General features: G+C 29.6%; 1 protein-coding gene across 3 annotated transcripts; it reads left to right on the top strand.

Annotated features, from left to right (window-relative positions):
• Window positions 1-685: 685 nt before the first annotated feature.
• LOC132718355 (heavy metal-binding protein HIP-like) lies at window positions 686-19,759 on the top strand. 3 transcript variants are annotated; one of them, XM_060702055.1, is made up of 4 exons: window positions 686-860; window positions 6,082-6,168; window positions 6,853-6,916; window positions 7,874-9,009. In XM_060702055.1, the coding sequence occupies exons 1-4, from the start codon at window positions 813-815 to the stop codon at window positions 8,269-8,271; spliced, it is 597 nt and encodes a 198-aa protein (XP_060558038.1). In that variant the 5' UTR covers window positions 686-812; the 3' UTR covers window positions 8,272-9,009. The 3 variants fall into 3 exon arrangements, with proteins under 3 accessions (XP_060558038.1, XP_060558036.1, XP_060558035.1); XM_060702053.1 differs by lacking the exons at window positions 6,082-6,168; window positions 6,853-6,916; window positions 7,874-9,009 and adding exons at window positions 16,267-16,353; window positions 17,460-17,523; window positions 19,313-19,759 and having other exon boundaries at window positions 798-860; XM_060702052.1 differs by lacking the exons at window positions 686-860; window positions 6,082-6,168; window positions 6,853-6,916; window positions 7,874-9,009 and adding exons at window positions 14,244-14,380; window positions 16,267-16,353; window positions 17,460-17,523; window positions 19,313-19,759.
• Window positions 19,760-21,475: the final 1,716 nt, after the last annotated feature.

The raw sequence follows: 21,475 nt of genomic DNA, 5'->3' as shown, positions 1-21,475 counted from the left end.
TGTCTTTCATATTTGGTCTTTGTAGATGTTTTTCATGGTACCATCCTTTCGTTTGAGGTAGAAATCAGTGTGTCAGTTCAAGCATGCCAAAAATAGATTTTCATACATTGGCTTTAACGGCCTTTATATATAGACTGACGTCTTTGATATTTGGAATATTCATTTTATCGTCAAGTGCTGGGTGTCACAAGGCAAATGTCACTTGTGCGAACAATAGAGTTTTTACTCTTTTTTACAGCCTTGTTTTTTTTTTACTAACGTCTCATATTTACAAAGATAATACTTAATGTGGTCCTTTTAGTTTTGATGGAGTGTGGGGAACTAGGTTCAAGATAAAGTCTTTTATATGTACTTTTCAACTTCATCACAAGCCAAAGCATTGACTTGCAAACTTATTACTGTGTTTACAATTTTTTGGCATTGTTTTTTTGTCCATAGCTAAGTGAATGAGTAACATTTTTTGAGATATATTAACTGACAAGAATGTGATTCGTAACAAATATGTGGGTTTTTTGTTTCAGATCTTGTTAAATTGTGATGGCTTTCGTAAACTTGTTTCACCGGTTTTTCTTGATGAGGATGCGTCATTCTTGATCGATCCCATGAAAAAAGGTATATTTTACGTGCATGCATTTATTGAAAATAAAAGAAAATGTTAAAAGTAATAACCATTCGCACGTGAAATGCTCAAGTGTTGTGTAAAATGTTGCTCATAAATGTAGCTTTGATTAACATGTGTCTTGATGCGTTAAAGTGATTCTGTAAGAGTTATATAAGTAACCACTCCTGCTGCCAGCAATCACTTGTTAATCATGGACAACTTCAGAATGCTGGTGCTTGTTGCGTTGACTCTTGTCTTGGTAAGTAATATGTTTTTGTAGTTTTTATCTTTATTGTGGTATATATTATCAGAGTTTTAGTTTAGTTTTATCTTAATTTTTATATAATTATATTATTGAATTGTTATCTGAATTTTGTATTATATTATCGTATTACTATCTAAACTGTGTGATGTGTTATCGTAACGGTAGTTTTATCTAATTTTGTTAAAATAATCGAAGAGTTAACTTGGTTTCTTAAAATTATCGTAGTTATATCTTAAGTGTGTTTAAAATACCGTACTGTTATCTTTATTTTGTTAAAGTAATCGAAGTTATACCTTAATTTTGTTATATTACCTTAGTGTTATATTAGTTTTGTTAAACGTATTGTACTGTTATCTTAAATTTGTTATATTATTTGCTATTTTATTTTATTGTTATCTGAATTTTGATATATATTATCGTATTACTATGTAAATATTGTGATATAGTCTCGTAGTTTTATCTTAATTTTGTTGAAATTAACGTAAATTTATCTTGGTTTTGTTAAAATTATCGTAGTTATAACTAATTGTGTTGCAATAATCGTAGTTATATATTAATTTTGTTAAAATTATCGTTGTAATATCTCAATTCTGTTAAAAATATCGTAGTTTTATCTTGGTTTTGTTAAAATTATCGTAGTTATAACTAATTATGTTGCAATAATCGTAGTTATATAATAATTTTGTTAAAATTATCGTAGTGTTATCTTAATTTTGGAAAAAATTACAGTAGTTTTATCTTTGTGGTTTTGTTAAAATTTCGTTGTTTATCTTGGTTTTGTTAAAATGATCTTAGTTTTATCTTGGTTTTGCTAAAATTATCGCAGTTTTATCTTGATTTTACTAACGATTATCTTAGTTTTGCTTTCAAATTGATTTTGTTAAAATAATCGTAGTTTTATCTTAATTATGTTAAAATTATCGTAGTTTTATCTTAATTGTGTGAAAATTATCGTAATATTATATTAATTTTGTTGAAATGATCGTAGTTTTATCTTAATTTTGCAAAAAGATATCGCAGTTTTATCTTAATTTTGTTAACATTCAGTAGATTTTATCTTAGTTATTTTATACATCATCGGTTTTTTTTTTGTTTTTTTTTTAATAATCGTAGGTTTATCTTAGTTTTCTTAAAATAGTCATATTATATCTTAATTTGGCTAAACAAAAGACGTAGTGTTATCTTAAGTTTGTTAAAATTATCGTAGTTATATCTTAATTTTGCTAATTTTGAAAAATGTGTTATCTTAATTTTGTTAAAAAATTATCGTAGTATTTTCTTAATTTTGCTAAAAATATCGTAGTGTTATCTACGTTTGTTAGAAAAATCGTAGTGATATCTTAATTTTGCTAATGTAAAAAAATGTGTTACCTTAATTTTGTTATCGTAGTGTTTTTTTTAAATTTTGCTAAAAATGTCGTAGTGTTATTTTAATTTTGTTAAAATAATCGTTGTTTTATCTTAATTTTTATAAAATTATCGTAGTTATATCTTAATTTTGCTAAAATATATCGTAGTGTTATCTTTATTTTATTAAAATTATTGTAGTGTTATCTTATTTTTGTTAAAATATATTGTAGTCTTGTCTAAAGTTTGTTAAAATAATCGTAGTTTTATTTTAATTTGGTATAAATTATTGCAGTTTTATCGTAATTTTGTTAAAACTATCGTAGTTTTATCTTAATTTTGTTAGAATGATCGTAGTTTTAACTTAATTTTGCTAAAAATATCGAAGTGTTATCTTAATTTTGTTAAAATAATCCTAGTTTAATTCTAATTTTGCTAAAATGTATCATAGTGTTATGTTAATTTTGTTAAAAATATCGATGTTTTATCTTAATGTGATTAACAATTATCTTAGTTTTAAATTCAAAGTGCTTTTGCTAAAATTATCGTAGTTTTATCTTATATTTTGTTAAAGAATATCGTTTATTTTATGCTTTTCAGTGGATTACTGATTTATCCGTGAAAATTATATTTGGTAATTTCACAGTGAAAATTATCAAAATATAATTTCACTCTTTTCAATGACGAAACTACTTTTTAAGATTTTCCCCATGTGGTACCTCAATTTTATTTTTGCTGACAATTCTGACAATGTCAGGCTGTTTAAAAAAAGCAAAGCTGAAATTGATAAATAACTTAAATGTCAAAAGTAATAAAAAGAAGAAAACTTACTTCTATTCATTCAAATTCCAATCACCAAATTTCGTCTCTAAATTTTTTTGTTTCATTTTTACAGTCTGAAAAATACATTCCTTCCCCATGCAAAACTGCTCTTGATGACATTTGGGCATATTAAAGTATCCTACGAGCAATAACTGCCGTATGCTTTATGAAAAATTGAAAAGCATTGACAGCCATCACTCGTCGAATAAGTAAAACAACCCAGCTAGCGTTCTTGAGCAAGCTTCCAAGTTTTCCATTTTCCTAGCTCCTTTTCTGAATGTTTTCACATCTGTCAACACTTATTTTTTGTCTGTTACAATCCTCAAATAAGTTTTCTTTCTTTTAAAAATGTGTATGACTAACAAATCCAAATTGTATCCCTCTGAATCTTACACAATTATTTTCCTCCCATGAAATACACAACTTTAAAAAATGGCTGCCGCTTACAATTTACAGAGCCAGGTCTAATATAAATTCGCAGTAAGTAACAGAAATATGGATGGATGGTTGGACTTTTTCTCCTGCTAGAATTGTTTGTTTTTTATTATTAAAACAAGCAATCATTCATATTCTTTGAATAAAATGAATAAATATCACCGTCATTTAATGTTGATTGGCGGACTTTTTTTTCAGCTCAAGACTTCTTGTTTTTAATGAGAAATTCCGAATAAATGGGGCTCTCAATGGGGGAAACCGTTTTAATATTAACGTTAAAATTATGGAAATTTCGTTTTAACTTGTTTTTAAGCATAAAATAAAAAGAAAATTTGTCTGTTTGTTGTGTAAGATGTAATTTTATTTCATCTCGTGAACTTTAAAAACAGTATTCTCACTCGTGGCTACGCCACTCGTGAGAATACTGTTTTTAAAGCCCACTCGATGAAATAAAATTTCATCTTACACACAAACAAACAAATATCCTCTATATATTTATCTTATTTTATTGAATGATATGTGAACGTTGTTTTATCTTTATCTTATTAATATAATTGTTGTGGTATCTTAATTTTGTTAAATATACGAGTATATCTTCGTAGCTTTATCCCAATTTGAAACGTTTACTAAAATTTAAATTAATATAATCGAAATGTGAATACGAAAATGTTCATGTCACATTTATACCTGATATATTAATATAATTTAAGTTAAACGTGTGTTAAAAATGCTTTTATAAGTTTAATAATGGATTAAGAACATGTTAGATGTTTAACAACTTGATAAGTAGCGTGAACGTGCAGAAATATGATGTAAACGAAGCAAAATGTAAATAGAGTACATGTAGTATTTTGTCTTCCATTCACTTTGAAACTTGTTTCAAATGCAAACATAACAAAATCGGCAGAAGTTTGTTTGAGCAAATGAGTTTTTTTTTGTTTTTTTGTTTTTTCAAAACTGTTACTGTAACAGTAACAAAATATCAAAACAATAGTTTTCTAAAATATAAAACTTATAGCATTTCTGGGGCACATTAGGCCTTTAAAAGAAAGTCGTTTAGATAATGATAGTATTGAAAATGATTATTTTTTTTAAATCTGTAACAAAAAACAACAACAACAAACATGTTTTTGCTTTGTGGGTTTTTTTTAGAAATAAAAACGATATCAATTCTGAGGCATAGTGGCCTTTAAAGGCGAGTCGTTAGAGAATGATTATAATGAAAATAATTTTTTTGAAAACTGTAACAAAATATCAAAGAATATAAAAGTTTTGGAGAAATAAAAACGATATTTCTGAGGCATAATGGACCAGAGTCGACATTTAAACAAATAGTTAGAATAAATTTGATGTTTTAAAAACTGTTAAAAAATAACAAAAATATATTTTTTAAGAAATAAAAATGATTCATAAAAGATGTTTAAAAAAAGAGTGGTTATATGATAATATTCATAAGGGTGATGATGATGATGATTTTGTTGATGCTGATGCTGCTACTGCTGTTGCTGCTGCTGCTGCTGCCGATGATGATGATAATTATAAGGACGATGATGATGATGATGATTACTATTATTATTATTATTTTTATTATTATTATCATTATGATAATGATGATGATGATGATGATGATGGTAACGATACTTATGATAATGATGATGATGATGATGCTTATGATGATGATGATGGTAATGATGATGATGATGATGATGATGATCTGCTGCTGCTGCTGATGATGATGATGATAGTGATGTCAAGTGAATATCTGAAAACGATTACTTTTATCTAATCATCACCACACAAAAATCTAATTCAAAACCACCTATATTTGCAAAAATCTTAACAAGGCAAAAATAAATTGACACACACCAACAAGCCAGTGCATTCACTTATCTGATGTAATTTTCCAAAAATAACTCTCATGATCTAAATATATTCTTTATCCTAACGATTTGTCGGTATTTAGATGATAGATTATTTAATATCAAATTCTAAACTTTGATTTGCAAATAATAATGGTGATGATGATGATGAGATGGTGAGAGTGATGGCAATAATAATCATTACAATGATGAAAATGATAATGATGATAGTAATAATGATAACAATAATAATAATAATAAAAATGATGATGATCATCATTATGATAAGATTGATGATAATGATGAAAATTATGACAATTATGATATTGTGATAATGATGATGCTAAATATGATGATGAAAAAATTATATTGATGAATCTAAAGATGATTATAATGCTGATGATACTGATAGTTCTTATAAGCGTGATGGAGATAATTTTGATAAAGAAAGAGATAATAATAATAATGAAAATCATGACGATGATAATGATGATGATGATAATAATGATGTTGGTGATAATGATACTAACGTTTATGTTGATTATAATGATAATTTACAATGATAAAATGCTCAAGATAGGATAATGACTTCAATGATAAAAATGATAATAATGATAATGATGATAATAATGTTGATAATTATGTTATTGATAATTATGAAAATAATGATGACGATGCTGTTGACAAGAGGTAGGAACTCAACAGATTGTCTATAAATTCTAATGAAAAATTGTTTTCTTTTCTTTCTTCAGTACCTAAATACATCTTTTGCTGAATTTATTTTTGCAAGAGCCGTTGATCACAGTAAAGGCATACCTTGCCCAGGAAAAACGTATAAGGTAGAAAATTGTTCTATCTACTTTTGTATATTATACTTTCACGCACAATCTATACACTTGACCAAATTAAAATTATTTCAATCTATTTGTTAATAAATATCCATTTACATAATTTAAAAATTCATGTATGTACATATGAAAAATCTATTTCACTACGTTTGTTGTTGATTCCAATTTATATACAACCAAAATCACAACACGATGACCCTTCTAACATGACAGAGGCAGATTAATTGGATGCCGGTCTGTTCATTTGGATTGCACAGCTCAATATGTTTTGCTATATTTTAGGAAATATATATCAATTTTGCGTGCCTTGTTGAAGAATAATTCACGATTTGAGTTCAAATTCGTAGTAATGTCATCACGAAGGCCTAAGTTATTAATTACAAAATTATTTGAACGAAAAAAAACGTGCATTATAATACAATAGCATTCATTGGACGTCCCCTTGCCCCCACTCACGTGATTATTGCTTGGAGCGAAACCAAATGTCAAAATTCTTAACATTTACTTTCATGAAGTGTACCAGTATTTCAAAAGCCCGTTAATTGTATCATATTGATTCAGTGACGTTATTACCTTTCCTTAACGCATAGACACATAAAATTATTAAACAAAGACGAACAGAAACCAAAACGTAACACGAGAAAGAAAAAAAACAACATTTTGTTTGTTTTACAGACGTGTCTGCCGGGTTTCCGGTGTGAAGAGGGGAGCAGTAAAACTGGCTGCGTAAAAAGTCTTAGTAAGTTAATACTGTTAGCAGCTCATCATGCACCGTCGTTAGTTTGTCTTTCTTTTTTTTGGTTAAGGTAGACGTACTTTAATACTTTTCAACCAAAAGACTTAACATCGGCCAATATCGTGATAACTTGGTCCTTTTCGGAACGTTATTTTTCACAATATTCGGTATTCAATCATTTTAACCGTTTATAACCGGAATTAAGTATATAGCGATACTGGGTTAGTGGTTGTTATTAATCAAATACCAACGATTTTGAAAAAAAAGAAATTTGGAAATAACCGATTTGCTACGATGTTGGCCGATATAAGATTTGTTTTTGGCTGGAAAGAATTACAGTTAGAATGCCTTAAAGGCACACTGCCTCAGAATAAATTATTTTTACCTCCTTTAGAAAGTGCAAAACATAAGTTTTATAATATTTCAAAAATGGTTTAAAGTAAGTAAGATGTTTATAAGATGAAAAATTAGGGCAGAATTTGAAACTATTTGTAATAAAATCAGTAAAATATTAACATATGCATGTATTTTGACTACATACAAAATACTAAATCACTATATTTGCACTTAATACCAAAAAGCAACAGACACGAAAGCTGGTTCAGGTAAATAGCCAATAAATATATTTTTGAAAATTATAAAAGGGCATCAAAAAAAAAAAATAGAAAACAATAAAAATAAAGCATTTCTGGGTCACTATGGGCCTTTAAAGTATCGGCCGGTAATGAGGCTAATGATAGTTACGTTTGCTAGGCGGGATTCAAACCCACGACAGTAAGTAGCTTGAAACCAACGACCTTCACCTCTCGGTCACGGATGCCCCGGATTAAGTTTAAATTGAGCATATAAAAGAGCATAATTATCGAAACAGATAAGTGACTAAACGAAAACTAGAAATAAGAAAGAAAAAAATGAAGCCCACTGCGAATCAATTTAATTTTGTATTGATATATATTTCAGAAAAAATATCCTTTGAAGCGCACACAACCGACGCTCAAGGACATTTCCCAGTTGGAAAGGTTCTTATTTTCCCAATAGTCTCCGTAAACGATGGCCAAGGGTATAATTCCAAAACTGGCATTTTCACAGCACCGGTTGCGGGAATGTATCAGTTCACAATGCACTTCTGCAGTGCACCAAGTCAGAGTATGGTTGTAGCTCTAATAAGGGGAAAGGAGGAAATCGCCGTTACAACCGTATCTACGTATCCCTACTCAGGCTGCTTGTCTCACAGCACCATTGCAAGAGTTGAAAAAAACCAATCTGTTCACTTGGTATCACGTTGGAGCGCAAGCCGTCTTTTTTCAGACGAATATCGTTGGCCTTCTTTCAGTGGTATTCTTATGTATAAATATTGAAGTCTATAAAAATGATAAGATAATGTATATAACTCTAGCTTCTGCAATCAATTCCTTTTTTAAAGATTAACTCCCGGCCGGTATCACTCTTATAGCTTTTTAAAACATTTTGAAGAACCATTTGGAGACGAATTTAACTACTATTTGCCTGAAATGCACCTTATTTGAAATGCAAACTATCATCTTAAAACGTGCATGTCTTTTACGTAATGAGTATATTTTTGGAACATTGATTAATAAAATAACCATCGGGTAATTTGTATCAAACATTGATATTTTGGGCATTCTGCTTTCCAAGTGATCAAGCTATAAGCTATATTCAATTCTTTGGTATTACCCTTCAATTGATTTCTTCCTTACAAGTGTAAACGTGACTTCGATGTTTGAAGATATACGTATTCAATTTGGCATATATGTATATTGAAAGCTGACCTTATACTAGTTTTAAACTAAGGGAGATCACCATGTATCTATATTCCAATCAACAATAATTGAAATATTTTCCTTTACAAGACTTGATATAAAAACTCAAGCAACAGTCTATAAATAAGTCATTAACAAATTTCCTTAACAAAAGTTCACAAACTGTATAGTGTAATATATGATTTAGATGCTGTAGGAATAGACTAGAATACAATAGAATAACTTTCTAAAGATGTTAACGACAATAAAACTTGGTTCATTTTATAGCAGGCGTCATGCTTTCATGTGTATACAGTCATATATTATAATCAGATAAACATATCCTTTACCTTATTAAACAGCATATCGCGTCTTTGTTATTTTTGACAACATTTGCCTTCAACAATTTAATTATACTATATGATATTTCCTTGGAAGATATAAGATATACAGGGTGTACTTTATTTACATTGCTCATTTTTCAATTGATAACCATAATATCAATATGCGACAATACCAGTTTTATTCGCGGGACACTGACTTTTCTGGTGTTTGTGGATAGCCTATCCACAAATTTAAGATTCGACGAAATGTATATTTGTCTGCTGTAAGATAATTCTGCATTAAATCATTTACATTAACCTTTCGAAAAAATAAACAGTCCATAAATTAAAGAACCCACGAAAATGTAACCACGAAATTCCATGCCCATGAAATTAAGTGACTTAAAGGTACATCGATCATAATTCATAATTAGTTAAGATTTGTTTTTGTCCAAAGTGTTAATGTGACATGTTGCTCATTGCGAGGTCGAAGGCGTAGAGAAGCAAGAAGTTTCATAAAAATTGATGAAGACCAATACCTTGCTTACAATTTGACACCTACGCACATCAGTAATGTTTTTTTGAAGTCTTGATAAAATCGCACTTTATTAATGGTTGACACATCTAACGCGCCAAAAATGTGTTTTGCCTTGCAATCACGTCGGATCAAGGCTTTTTCTGCACGACTGCTTATTAAACTGCAGTTAAATTTAGTGAAGGAATACGATGCACATGAAAGATCGCATTGCTCAAGTTTTGTATCGTGTGTATTAACGACGTTGCTGTGTCCTATCTACTTAGGATAGTTGTATTTGTGTAATTAAGTCTTTAGATTTATACATGTTTTAGCTGTATGCTATAAAAACTAATTTAGGTAACACCACCTTCAAACGACATGTCACGTGTTGTTCATAACAATACAAAGATGCTTATTTTTCGTACGATACATATTATGGGACATATTTTTCAAAATTTATTTGAGTTTGGCCTCCCTAATTAGAAAGGAAACTGTTATTCAAAGCATTGACTATTGTAATGGTAAGTTATAAAGATACAACAGAAAGACTAAATTATGAAAAGACTGTATACACTTTTTTATTACAAATTGAACAAAGCCAATACATTCTGAACGATGTAAGAAAGAGTAACATGGATAACTGCTTAGTAAAACATAAAATTGGGAACGATTTTGGCAACATATACAATTATCAGAATAATTTTCCAGTGCATTTGTTATCTGCTTTTAGATGGGCATAATGTCATTTTTTTTAATATTCACATTAATAATGCAAAAAAAATCAACAACAAAAAAAAACAAAACATTCAAACAGCAGATATATCCGTCTTGACTTTTTTACATTGCTATAAGGAAGAAAGAGAAAGTTTATTTACATATAATATGATTCGATACTTCTGTATTCCATAATTTTCTTTGTTGAATGTTCATATTCTATGTAGTTTAGCTTTAATATATTGCCTGTCTATTTCCATATACCTTTTTATGTAAACAAGCGCAAAAATATATGTTATTTCTTTCATAGGCTATAAAGAACTGTATTTATTCATATAAAGTTCCTCACTAAAGAGCATTTGGTCGACTCCCCAGGGTTGCGCTGGTTAAGGAAGACCGCAGATTCCCTTCTTTGTACTTTTTGGCCACTTGAGTAGAACAGCCGACGTTCCATTAGCTATCTGGATAGCCTGCTCATCAGAAGTCCCGGACATTGACCCAAAATGAAAACTTTACCCTTAATTCAAGTGAATAATACAAAAGGAGTAGAAATAAAATAAATGGTCCTTCTTTCTTGATTTCTCTATTTGTAAATTCTCGCACATGATACTGGCATGCATTTTCTGAAGCTCAGATAAATCATCTCTTGTTATGCTACAGGCATCAGTCTATGTCGCTGCTCCAGGCAGAAAATTAATAGCTAAATGAATATGTTTAAACAACAATGTCTTGTCGATGTCACCCAAGGCCGTCCGTGAACGTGCAGCAACGTTACTTACTGACCGAATTATCACGTCACCATACTTAAGTAATTGTTTTTACCAGCAATCTGTGTTGCAAGGCGTTATAATAATAATGCTCAGATGCTAAATACTCGTCTGAGATAGAGCCATTTTCTTATTTATGAACGACGTTCATATGAAAGCCAACTTTTTACAACTCTTCATCGAGCCGCCAGACTACATTGGACACGGTGTAATTTGCGTTTCACTCACAATCAGTGGCAATCTGTACGTAAGCAAAGAATCCAGCTTTAATGTATAACATGTAGACGAGAAAGTATTTCGCCATAGAATGGACTCTCAGAGTGTTGCAATGGGACACGTTTTTGTTGAGCCCATATAAGGGACCAAAAAACTGAATTTGTCATTATGAAGGGTATGTTGTATATTGTTAAAATTCTAGTTGATGGTATATAAGGTTTTTAAGGCAATAGAGGTTAATTAAGAAATATGCATAGCACCTGAATTCAATATTAACGATCCTGTAACATTGCATATACCTTTAATAGAAGAAAACAATTGTTTTATCTGTTAAAGATGGTCTTTAAATGAATAACAAATTTACATATCCATTCCGACGGTTAGAATGTAAATATTCGCATAGTAATCGTAGAAAAACCCCGATTTTATCACTATTTTGTTTTACGTTTTTATATGTAAATAAACAGAGCTCACGTGACACACGCTCACACAGTTTAATAACAAACATAACGGAAAGGAAGAAACCGCGTCTCCCCCGCGTTTGTCGCTAGTGTTATTTGTTATCAGAATGCAAGTCAGGTTAATCTTGAAAACGAAAACAGAAGTAATTTTATAAAAAAGACCACTATGTGTGATGAGCTACTTTTTGGCATTCATGTTTGTTTTCTTACTTAGAGGATGGGTCACGTGACCGATCATGTGTTATTGATGGCGTACCGTTATATTATATTTAGAAAAACCGAATGAGCGTCGAAGAGCTGCGTTCATTGAAAGCCGCCTCTCCTTGGTGATCTTGTTTATCATATTTCATCATTTTATTTTCTGTAATTACCAACTTTGATTGATTTTTTTGTTGGGGTAAATTATCGCATGTACCATGAAATCAAACCTTTTAGATATATTTTTACATAACATACGTGCTCTTTAAGAATTTTATACGCCTACATATAAATGCGTTTGCAACAGGTTTAAGCACTTAAATTAATTTGATTTCAATACCATATCAAATATCAATTTAGTAAATGTATGAAAACGAGACTGAATTTTGATAAAAGATGGATCATATAAACGAGCATGGTGTCAGTTTTTAATCAGGGTTGAGAAAACTTCATTTATTGAAAAGTAAATAATAAAAAAGGACAGATCCGGTTTGAAATGATTAAAGCTATTTTTGTTTGTTTACACCGGATATAATGTTCGTGGGCGAGTGGTTAAGGTCGCTGGTTTCCAAACACATTTTCAATTCTTATTTGTTCCGTTTTAAACGTACTTTATGGATTTTTTTATTTTTGCATCAAACCCAAACAAAAAAAAATGCTTGTAATGAATAAGAAATTGTTACAAATTTGAAATCATTTTATAACTTTATCAAAATTTTACAGATTTTGTTTTTAATTTTGCCTTGAATATATTAAATGTCAATGTTATTATGTTTTCTTATTTTTTACTTAATTACCTTCAACGGCACGGAAGTCAATGTATTAAAGCAATTTAAACAGCATTTTGCAATAACTTGCTGGCTACTATACATTATACGACATTGATTTATCTCCAAGTGGCATGCTCATAAACTGGGATAAAAATGGTTTTAATTCCTATTATATATTATCAAATGTATCATCAATCTGTGCTGTGCCTTGTGTCCTATCTTGTTTTTGTTTGGTGTCGTGCTAGGCTTCTTACTGTTGATCCTATGTTGCTTGGTCGTATATGGGTTACTTTCATTGAGCGCCGCCCTTCCTTGCGGATCTTGTTTTTTCATATTTTATGAAACAATGGCTGTGTAATTAAACAGCAAATTAAGGGACAGTCACTAACAGACCTATATCAGGCTCGTATTTTACAAGCATACTCTGCGTTGTTTGACCTATTTGTAAGAAAATATACACTATTTAGCAAAAGCAGGACATATGAATGGACATTCAACATTCGCATCAATTTTATAATCTTCTAATTATTCGTCTAAAAAAAAATACGATAACATCTTGTTATTAGTTAAGTATTTCATTACACTCATGCAAACAATTTACTTATACTCTAACGTTTTTTTTTATTTTAATAGTGGAGAAAAATCTTTGTGGTAAAAAATTCATTGTAAAAAGTTTAAAAGACTATAATGAGTTTTTTTATCTAATTATTTTTTTTTTTAATAAAAGTGAATATAAATATATTTTTAGAAAGTGTGTACAATTTGATGTAGGTCTCGACCTATAGCTTGTGTGCATAATCTCAAATCATCCATTGAATAAGTAATCTTAGTTTGCAAAGAGACAAAAATATGAAACATGTTGCAAACGCTTTTCATCCACACCATTTTAATGTGCAAAAAAAGCGATTAACAGTTTTATGAGTAAATTGCTTATGCATTTTAATTTCATCACTTCATCTTTGCAAGAATTTCAAATTTCATGTTCTTAGCCTTCTCTTTGATCTTTTGTATAACAAATCGTACCAACACAAATTTGTCATGAACAACCCATTATCTCAGTCATTTTTAAAATGCGTTTAATTCCTTAATTCTTGACACAATCGTTACACGCAATTGTTTTCGATGCTTCTTAAAAACTCGAAGCAAATGAACCCAATCGTTTGCAAAAAAATTGTTTCTGTTGTGGAATTGTAACTGTATTTTACATTATTATTGTTGTTGTTGCTGCTGCTGCTGCTGTTGTTGCTGTTGTTAGAAAAACAATTTATAAACAAGAACAAAATAAGACAACAGTAACGTTAAATGGTTGAATGGTTAATGTGAACTCATTTGTCATAAAAGTTAACGATGTTCCATATAGCAAAACTTAATATCTAGTTTTTCTTACAAATGCAATAGAAACATAACTTGTTTTTAGTATCAACTTAAAAAGTACAAGGAACACAACAACAACAACAACAACAAAAAGATTTTGAGAAATGAAAAAAACAAAAATGGAGCAAAATGGGCCTTAAACACCTCTATACGAGATGAAAAAAGGAAATATTAGTATATAATCGTCGGTTGTGTAATCCTTAAGAGTTGGGTAAATATCTATTCATAACTTTAATTGAAAATTTGCATGATGCGGTAAAGTGATTTTTGTCGGAGTTATGTAAGTGCCATTATTGCTGCTGGTAATCACTTGATAATCATGGACAACTTCAGAATGGTTGTGTTTGTTGCGTTGATTCTTGTCTTCGTAAGTAATATGTTTTATCGTAGTTTATCTTATTTCTGTTATATATTATCAGAGTTCTATTTTAATTTTGTGCTTATATTAACTATCTTTTTCTTTATTTATGATTAATTATTATGTTATCATTGGCTTATTTTTATTTTGTTACATATTTTCGTAATTTTATTTATTATAATAAGTTTTGTTCAAATTTATTGTAGTTTTATCTTAATTTTGTTATATATATTTTCGTACTTTATATCTTGATTTTGTTCAAATTATCGTAGTTGTTCCTTCATTTTTCGATTAATTATTATCGTAGTAACTTAATTTTGTTACATATTTTCGTAGTTTTATCTACAAATGATAATAAACTTTGATCGTTATTTTATCATAAGTTTATCATACATTATCGTTATTTTATCATAATTTTGTTATGATACTTGAACATAGTTAAATCTTTAACTTGTAATTATGAAATTATTGCAGTTTTATCTTAATTTACACTTTCTTTCGTAGTGTTATCTTAATTTTTTTTTAATTTTTTTTTTTAAATTTTGTACCACTTTATAATACATATTCAAATGTTTGTCTTACATCTTTTTGAGTGACTGCAAATCCAAACGTGATTACGATATTTTAGAGAATTACAAAATTTTACTTTAAACTGCGATTTTAAAATAGCTGTACATTATTAAATGATTTTTCTTTATTATTTCGTAGTTTTATCTTAATTTTAAACGTTTGTATCTCTTTATATTTCATTTCTAAATGTTTGTGTTACTTTTTCTTGAGTGACTTGAAATCCAAACGTTAATTTACGACATTGTAAAAGGCACATCAGAAATTATTATATTTTATTTCTTTAGAAATTTTAAACATCTGTTATATAATGTTTAACTAATGGATTAAAAGCATGTTAAATGTGTAACAAGTGTGAACGTGAAGTTATGTGTTGTAAACTGTAAAGGTAGCTATATGTAAAAAGTAGTATTTCGAACAATTGCCAATATAACAAAATCAGCACAAGATAATAAATGCATATGACAAAATGAGGAGTTTTTTGAAAAATGATATCATTTCATTTCTGAGGCAAAGTGGACCTTTTGAAGAGAGTCGTTAAGATGATTGTTATAATGAAAATACATTTTCTTTTTGAAAAAAGTAACAACATATAAATAATACTTATGATTTTTTAAGAAATAAAAGTGATTGCATTTCTGAGGCATAATGGGCCTTAAGTCGTTAAGATAATAATTATATTTGCAATCATGATAAGGGTGATGATGATTATGTTATGTTGATGACGATGAAGATCAATTTGATGATTATGATCATTATGTTGATGTTTTTGTTGTTGTTGTTGTTGATGATGATGATGATGATTGTGATAATGATGATGATGATAAAATTGACGATCATGATGATAATAATTACAATAATGATGTTGATAAAAATAATGATGCATTTGCATCATCATTTTTATCAACATCATTATTGTAATTTTTATGATGATGATAATATTGATTATGATGATGGAGATAAAGATGATAATAATTATGCTAAAATGATGATAATGATGCTTATGATGAAAATGATAATTGTGATAAAAACGTCTATAATGATGATAATGATAATTTTAATGACAAAAATGATGATGATAACGGGAATGAAATGATAATAATGATCAGGATAATGATGTTGAAGGAAAGGATTATCATAATGATGATGAGAGAAAAGTATGATGATAATAATGATGATAATGATAATGACAATGATAATAATAATAATAATTATGTTTATGATAATAATGATTACGTTGATAATAATGATAATTATGATGTTTAGGAGGAGGAAATCAGGAACATCTTTCTATAAATTCTAATGAAATGCTATTTTCTTTCCTTTAGTGCCTAAATGCATCGTTTGCTGAATTCATTTTTGCGAGAGGTCCTGACCACAGTAAAGGCTTACCTTGCCCAGGAAATACGTATAAGGTAGTATGTTGCTTTACCTACTATTGTATATTACACTTTATATTGTTGCGGCATGGCCATGTGGTTATGAACTAGTTATTTAAGACTTGCTTAACATGTGGTTTCAAACCCCGTCAGGTGCAAACCGTTGTTTTCGTCAGCAAGAAACTTTGCACGTATTGCTAAGTTGGTTGGTTACAAGAACGGATTTGAGAGTGTTTCAATAAGCTTGTAGCTTTCAACATAATTGATATTAATTCATAACTTCAAATTAACTATTAACAATAATCTTAACAAGTAATAAAATGTACACCTACATTGAAATAATAATGTCAATATATTGATGAATGTAAAAAGTATTGACAATTGAACAAAAAAAGAAGAAAATATCCCACTAAGGTCTGTTATTGCTTCAAATTGATATACAATTAAAATCAAAACATTGTGACCCTTCTAGCATGAAAAAGACTTATAACTAGGTCTGTTCATTTAGAGGGCACATCCCAATAACTTCTGCTATATTCCTGATTTGATACCGCATTAATATTGGCACAAAATGGCTGCTGATCTACAGTGTAAATCACACTGCTCATTTTTAAACATTATTATAGAGTACTAATGTGTCTCTTTCCGTAAATTAACATCAACAGAAGCACAAGGACGTATCTAAATCCGAGCCCGAATGACCAGGGATTAAATATGTCCAAGGGTGTTTTCAGATATTAATGTTATAGATGATAAATGCACTTTTTGTCGTAAATTCACTTAAAGAGTTGCATGGGGGCGTATCTAAATATGAGCCCGAAGGGTCAAAGATTTAATAAGTTCGGTAACGTCTGCAGATGTTAGTGCAAAAGGAGACTAATGCACAAAGAAATAGCGCTATTCTTTCATCAAATGTCGAAATAGGAAAATCCGCGTTCATAATCTGAACTTTGTATGAAGAAACTATAGCTTGTGATATGCTTTCATTGCTCTTAATTGTACTTCATTAAAGCTTTGATGTTTTCTTTTTTTACGCATTCATACACAAGTTAAATATGCAAAGGTGTAATGAAAACGATACGAAAAGAAAGTGAGACAGAATATATATTAGGAATAACAATCTTTTTTTTCTGATTTTGTAGACGTGTCTACCGGGTTTCCGATGTGAAGAGGGAAGTGGTAAAAATGGCTGCGTAAGAAGTTTCAGTAAGTTTATATTGTTAGAAACTCATCAAGCCATATCGTTTGTTTTTTGTGTGTTTGTTTTTTTTTAGATCTTTGTACTGAAAGCTAATGAGGCTATTTAGTCCCCTACCGGTTAAACCGGAGGGGACTTTAGGTTTACCCTCCGTCCGTCCGTCTGTCAGTCTGTTTGTCTGTCTGTAAGTCCGTCAGTCCGTCCACAAAACTAGATCCCGCGATAGCGCAAAGAGTACTGAAAATATTTTAATGAAACTTGATGTATAGCTAGATTGCAGTATGGAGATTATGAACGTCATTTTCTTTTCTTCCTTTGTTGAAAATTCTGGTTGCTATGGCAACAAATAGTCTGAAAATATGGCAAATTTAACATATAAACTGGATCCAGTGATAACTAAAAAAATACTGAAAATATTTTTATAAAACTTACAACATGGGTTGATGGCAGTCTGAAAATTATGCACATCTTCTTTTTTTGTTGTTGAAAATTCTGGTAGGTATGGCAACAAATAGGCTGAATTTCAAGATTTCTGATTTAAATTGTTAACCTTTTTCACTATAAGTTCTTCATTTCTTAAGGTGTTCACTTCAAACTTTAAATATAAGTTTCTGGTCATCCATCACATTATATGTGACAGGGTTTACAACTCTAGCACAACATTATAAGAATAATCTCCCTTGAAATTAGATTTTTATGAACCAAATGTTGTCTTTTTTAATTAACTTCTTTATTTCTTAATGTTTCTACTTCAAACTTCATCTATGTGTTTCTCTTATTATCACTCAACATTTTTGAGAAGGTTAAATACTCTAGCACGACTATTTTCAGAATTATGTCCCCCTTGAACTTAGATTTTTTTCGAGAAATTGGTATTTTTTACTCTTCATTCCTTTAAAATTAAAGTAAAACTCACATCATATGTGACAATGTTCATTAATCTAGCATCTTTGTTTCAAGAGTTATCTTCTCTTACAGAATTTTGCATTAAAATATGTTATATTTTGGTAACAGGGGTGTTTGAAAAAATATATTTAAAGTCTCCTTCAGTCTGTCTGTATGTATGTCTGTCTGACTGTTCATTAAAACTGTTTCCTGAGATCACTTTTAAAGATTTTTTCTAACAAATTTTCAAAAAAAAAGAGAAAAGTTGAAACATTAGTTATTCTTATTCATCCTGAGAAAATTGGACCTTTTGATTATATGTTGTATAAACATAATTTCCTTACTAGGCAGGGAAACTTAACATATTACTATGATATAGACAATCTTAGAACTCAAAGGATTTAAGTTCATTCATGTCATTCATTCACTGGTAAAATTAATTGGCCAATGGCCCATAAGAATGTTGCTGCGGTTCTAACCTGTAGGGAAGTTATGGATTGCTTGCAAAACTATGATAATTGCTTGTTATAATATGGTTGTTGCAATCGTTTTTGAGTGTGTATGAGTTTGTGAAATGATCGTGTTTAAAGATATTTGATAATGAGATTTATAACGAAAAAACTAGTAAAATTAATAAAGAAATAAAAGGTTAAACACATTTTGAAAAACTGCGATGTCTTTAACGCCTCTTTGTGCGAGTATGAACAGGCACCTTAAGAGAAACACCGATGTTTCGTTAGCTAGTTGGGATTTAAACCAAAGGCAGTAAGTGGTTTGATACCACGATCGTCAACATAAGGCCAAGAACGCCCCGGATTTAAGATTAAATTAAACGTGTAAAAGAAAAAAAATGCAGGCCACTTTGAATTAATTTAATTTTGTATTGATATGTTTAAATAAACTTTGTTTCAGGAAAAATAGCTTTCGAAGCGTACACAACCAACACAGTAGGGCATTTTCCAAATGGAAAGGTGCTTATATTTCCAAAAGTCTCCGTAAACGATGGTCAGGGGTATAATGCCAAAACTGGCGTTTTTAAAGCACCGGTTGCAGGATTGTATCGGTTCACAGTGCATGTTTGCAGTGCAAGCAGTAAGCATATGGTTGTAGCAATTATGAAGGGAGGGAAGCAAATTGCCGTTACAACTATATTTACGGAACCTCACTCGGGCTGCGGGTCCCACAGTACCATGGCAAGAGTTGCGGAAAACGAATCTGTTCACGTGGAAGCGCGTTGGAGTGACAGCCGTCTTCAATCAGACATATATCGTTGGCCTTCTTTCAGTGGTTTTCTTATGTATCGCTATGATTGAAGTCTACTTAATACATAAAACTGTAATATAATATGCATGACACTAGCTTCTGAAATCATTTTGTAATATTTTTGGGTCTTCAAAGATAAACTTCTACCGGGGTCAATAATATAGCAATTCAAAACATTTTAGAAAAAAAACAACATTTGATGACGGATTTTTTTGGATTGAAATGTGCCTTATCTAAAATGCAAAGTACCATCTTATAATGTGTATATCTTTTACGTAAGGAGTATATATTTGAAACATTGATTTCTTAAAATTAACATTGGATGATTTGTATCAAACATCCGCTTCAATTTAAGTATTCTGCTTTCCGAGTGATTAAGCTATTAGCATGTTTTCATTTCTTTAGTATTATTCTTCATTTGATTTCTTCCCTCCAAGTAGAAACATGACTTCCATGTTTGAAGATAAAGATGATGGAGTGTTGCATAGATAAATAATGAAAGCTGACGTTTAACTTGTTTTAAAGTAAGGGAGATCAATGACAATTGAAATAATTTTCCCTTTGTAAGTTTTGATACAAAAACTCAAGCAACAGTCTATTGATAATCATGACTTTGACATAATCTCTTTTACAAAAGTTATCAAACTGTTACGATAGTTTTTATCAATTTAATATTGTAGAATGGAATTAATTTTCTTAGATGTTAAAGAAAATAAAACTTGATTCTTTTTATAGCAAAAACAAGAACTGAAAGAAAATATTAAAATTACTGATAAACTTAACGGTGGTAATCGGACTTAACAATTACACAACAAATTGAAGATAATTATAAGATACTTAAATGCAGATTATGCTACACAAATCAAAAAGTTATTTATATCTTTGGAATGGGAATAACTATTGTTTTGTAATTTTTAAATAATGGTTTAAGAGAAGTTTAAGATACCCGAAAAAGTACCTATAAATGTGAAATAATTTGTCATAAAAGTAGTAAAATGTAAACAAAGAAGATTTTGATTTTCATTAAAAATACATATTTAGTAAAGCTGTCTTTATTACCAAACAAACAACAAAAGAAAAAGATTAGTTCGGTAATATTGGCAAATGAGTAGCTTTATGGATACTAAAAAAGTACATCGAAAAGAAAAAAAATGGGGAATTTTAAAAAGCCTGTCTAAGACTAAATTTAACTTTATATTAAGTATTTTTAAAAATCGTTTGAATGTGTATGCAGCAATATATGTTAATCAGATAAAAATAGTTTAGCCTATTAAACTACAAATTGCATCTTACATAACGTCTTTGTTATTTGTTTTACAACATTTTCGCCTTTAGCAATTTGATTATAATAATGATAATATTTCCTGGGCAAATATAAGATACACTATGTTTCTAATATATACTCGTATATTGTGGTGTTCATATTTCAAATGATAATCATACTATCAATACACTACAATATCAGTATTATTTGTGAGACATTAACTATTGTGGTTTTCGTGGATATGCCAATCCATGAATTTATGATCCAATGATATGTCTTTATGTCTGCTGTAAGATTAGTTTGCATCATATGTTTGACATTTTACATTTTTGAAAAGTAGACAGTCCACAAATTTAAGAAACCGCGAAAATATTCTTTGAGACAAAACACAAAATTTCATGCCCATGGAAGTAAGTGAATTCACAGTATATGCTGTAAGGAAAACTAATCATCATTCATAATTAGTTTATATATTTTGCCAAAGTATTTAAGTGACATTATGCTCAACTTTTTAGCTATTAAATGACTTCTTGCAATAAAGATAGTAA

This window comes from Ruditapes philippinarum, unplaced genomic scaffold (assembly GCF_026571515.1).
Source record: "Ruditapes philippinarum isolate M1 unplaced genomic scaffold, ASM2657151v2 ctg6884_1_1_1_1, whole genome shotgun sequence".
Classification (NCBI taxonomy): domain Eukaryota; kingdom Metazoa; phylum Mollusca; class Bivalvia; order Venerida; family Veneridae; genus Ruditapes; species Ruditapes philippinarum.
This window is presented reverse-complemented; position numbering and strand designations above follow the sequence as displayed.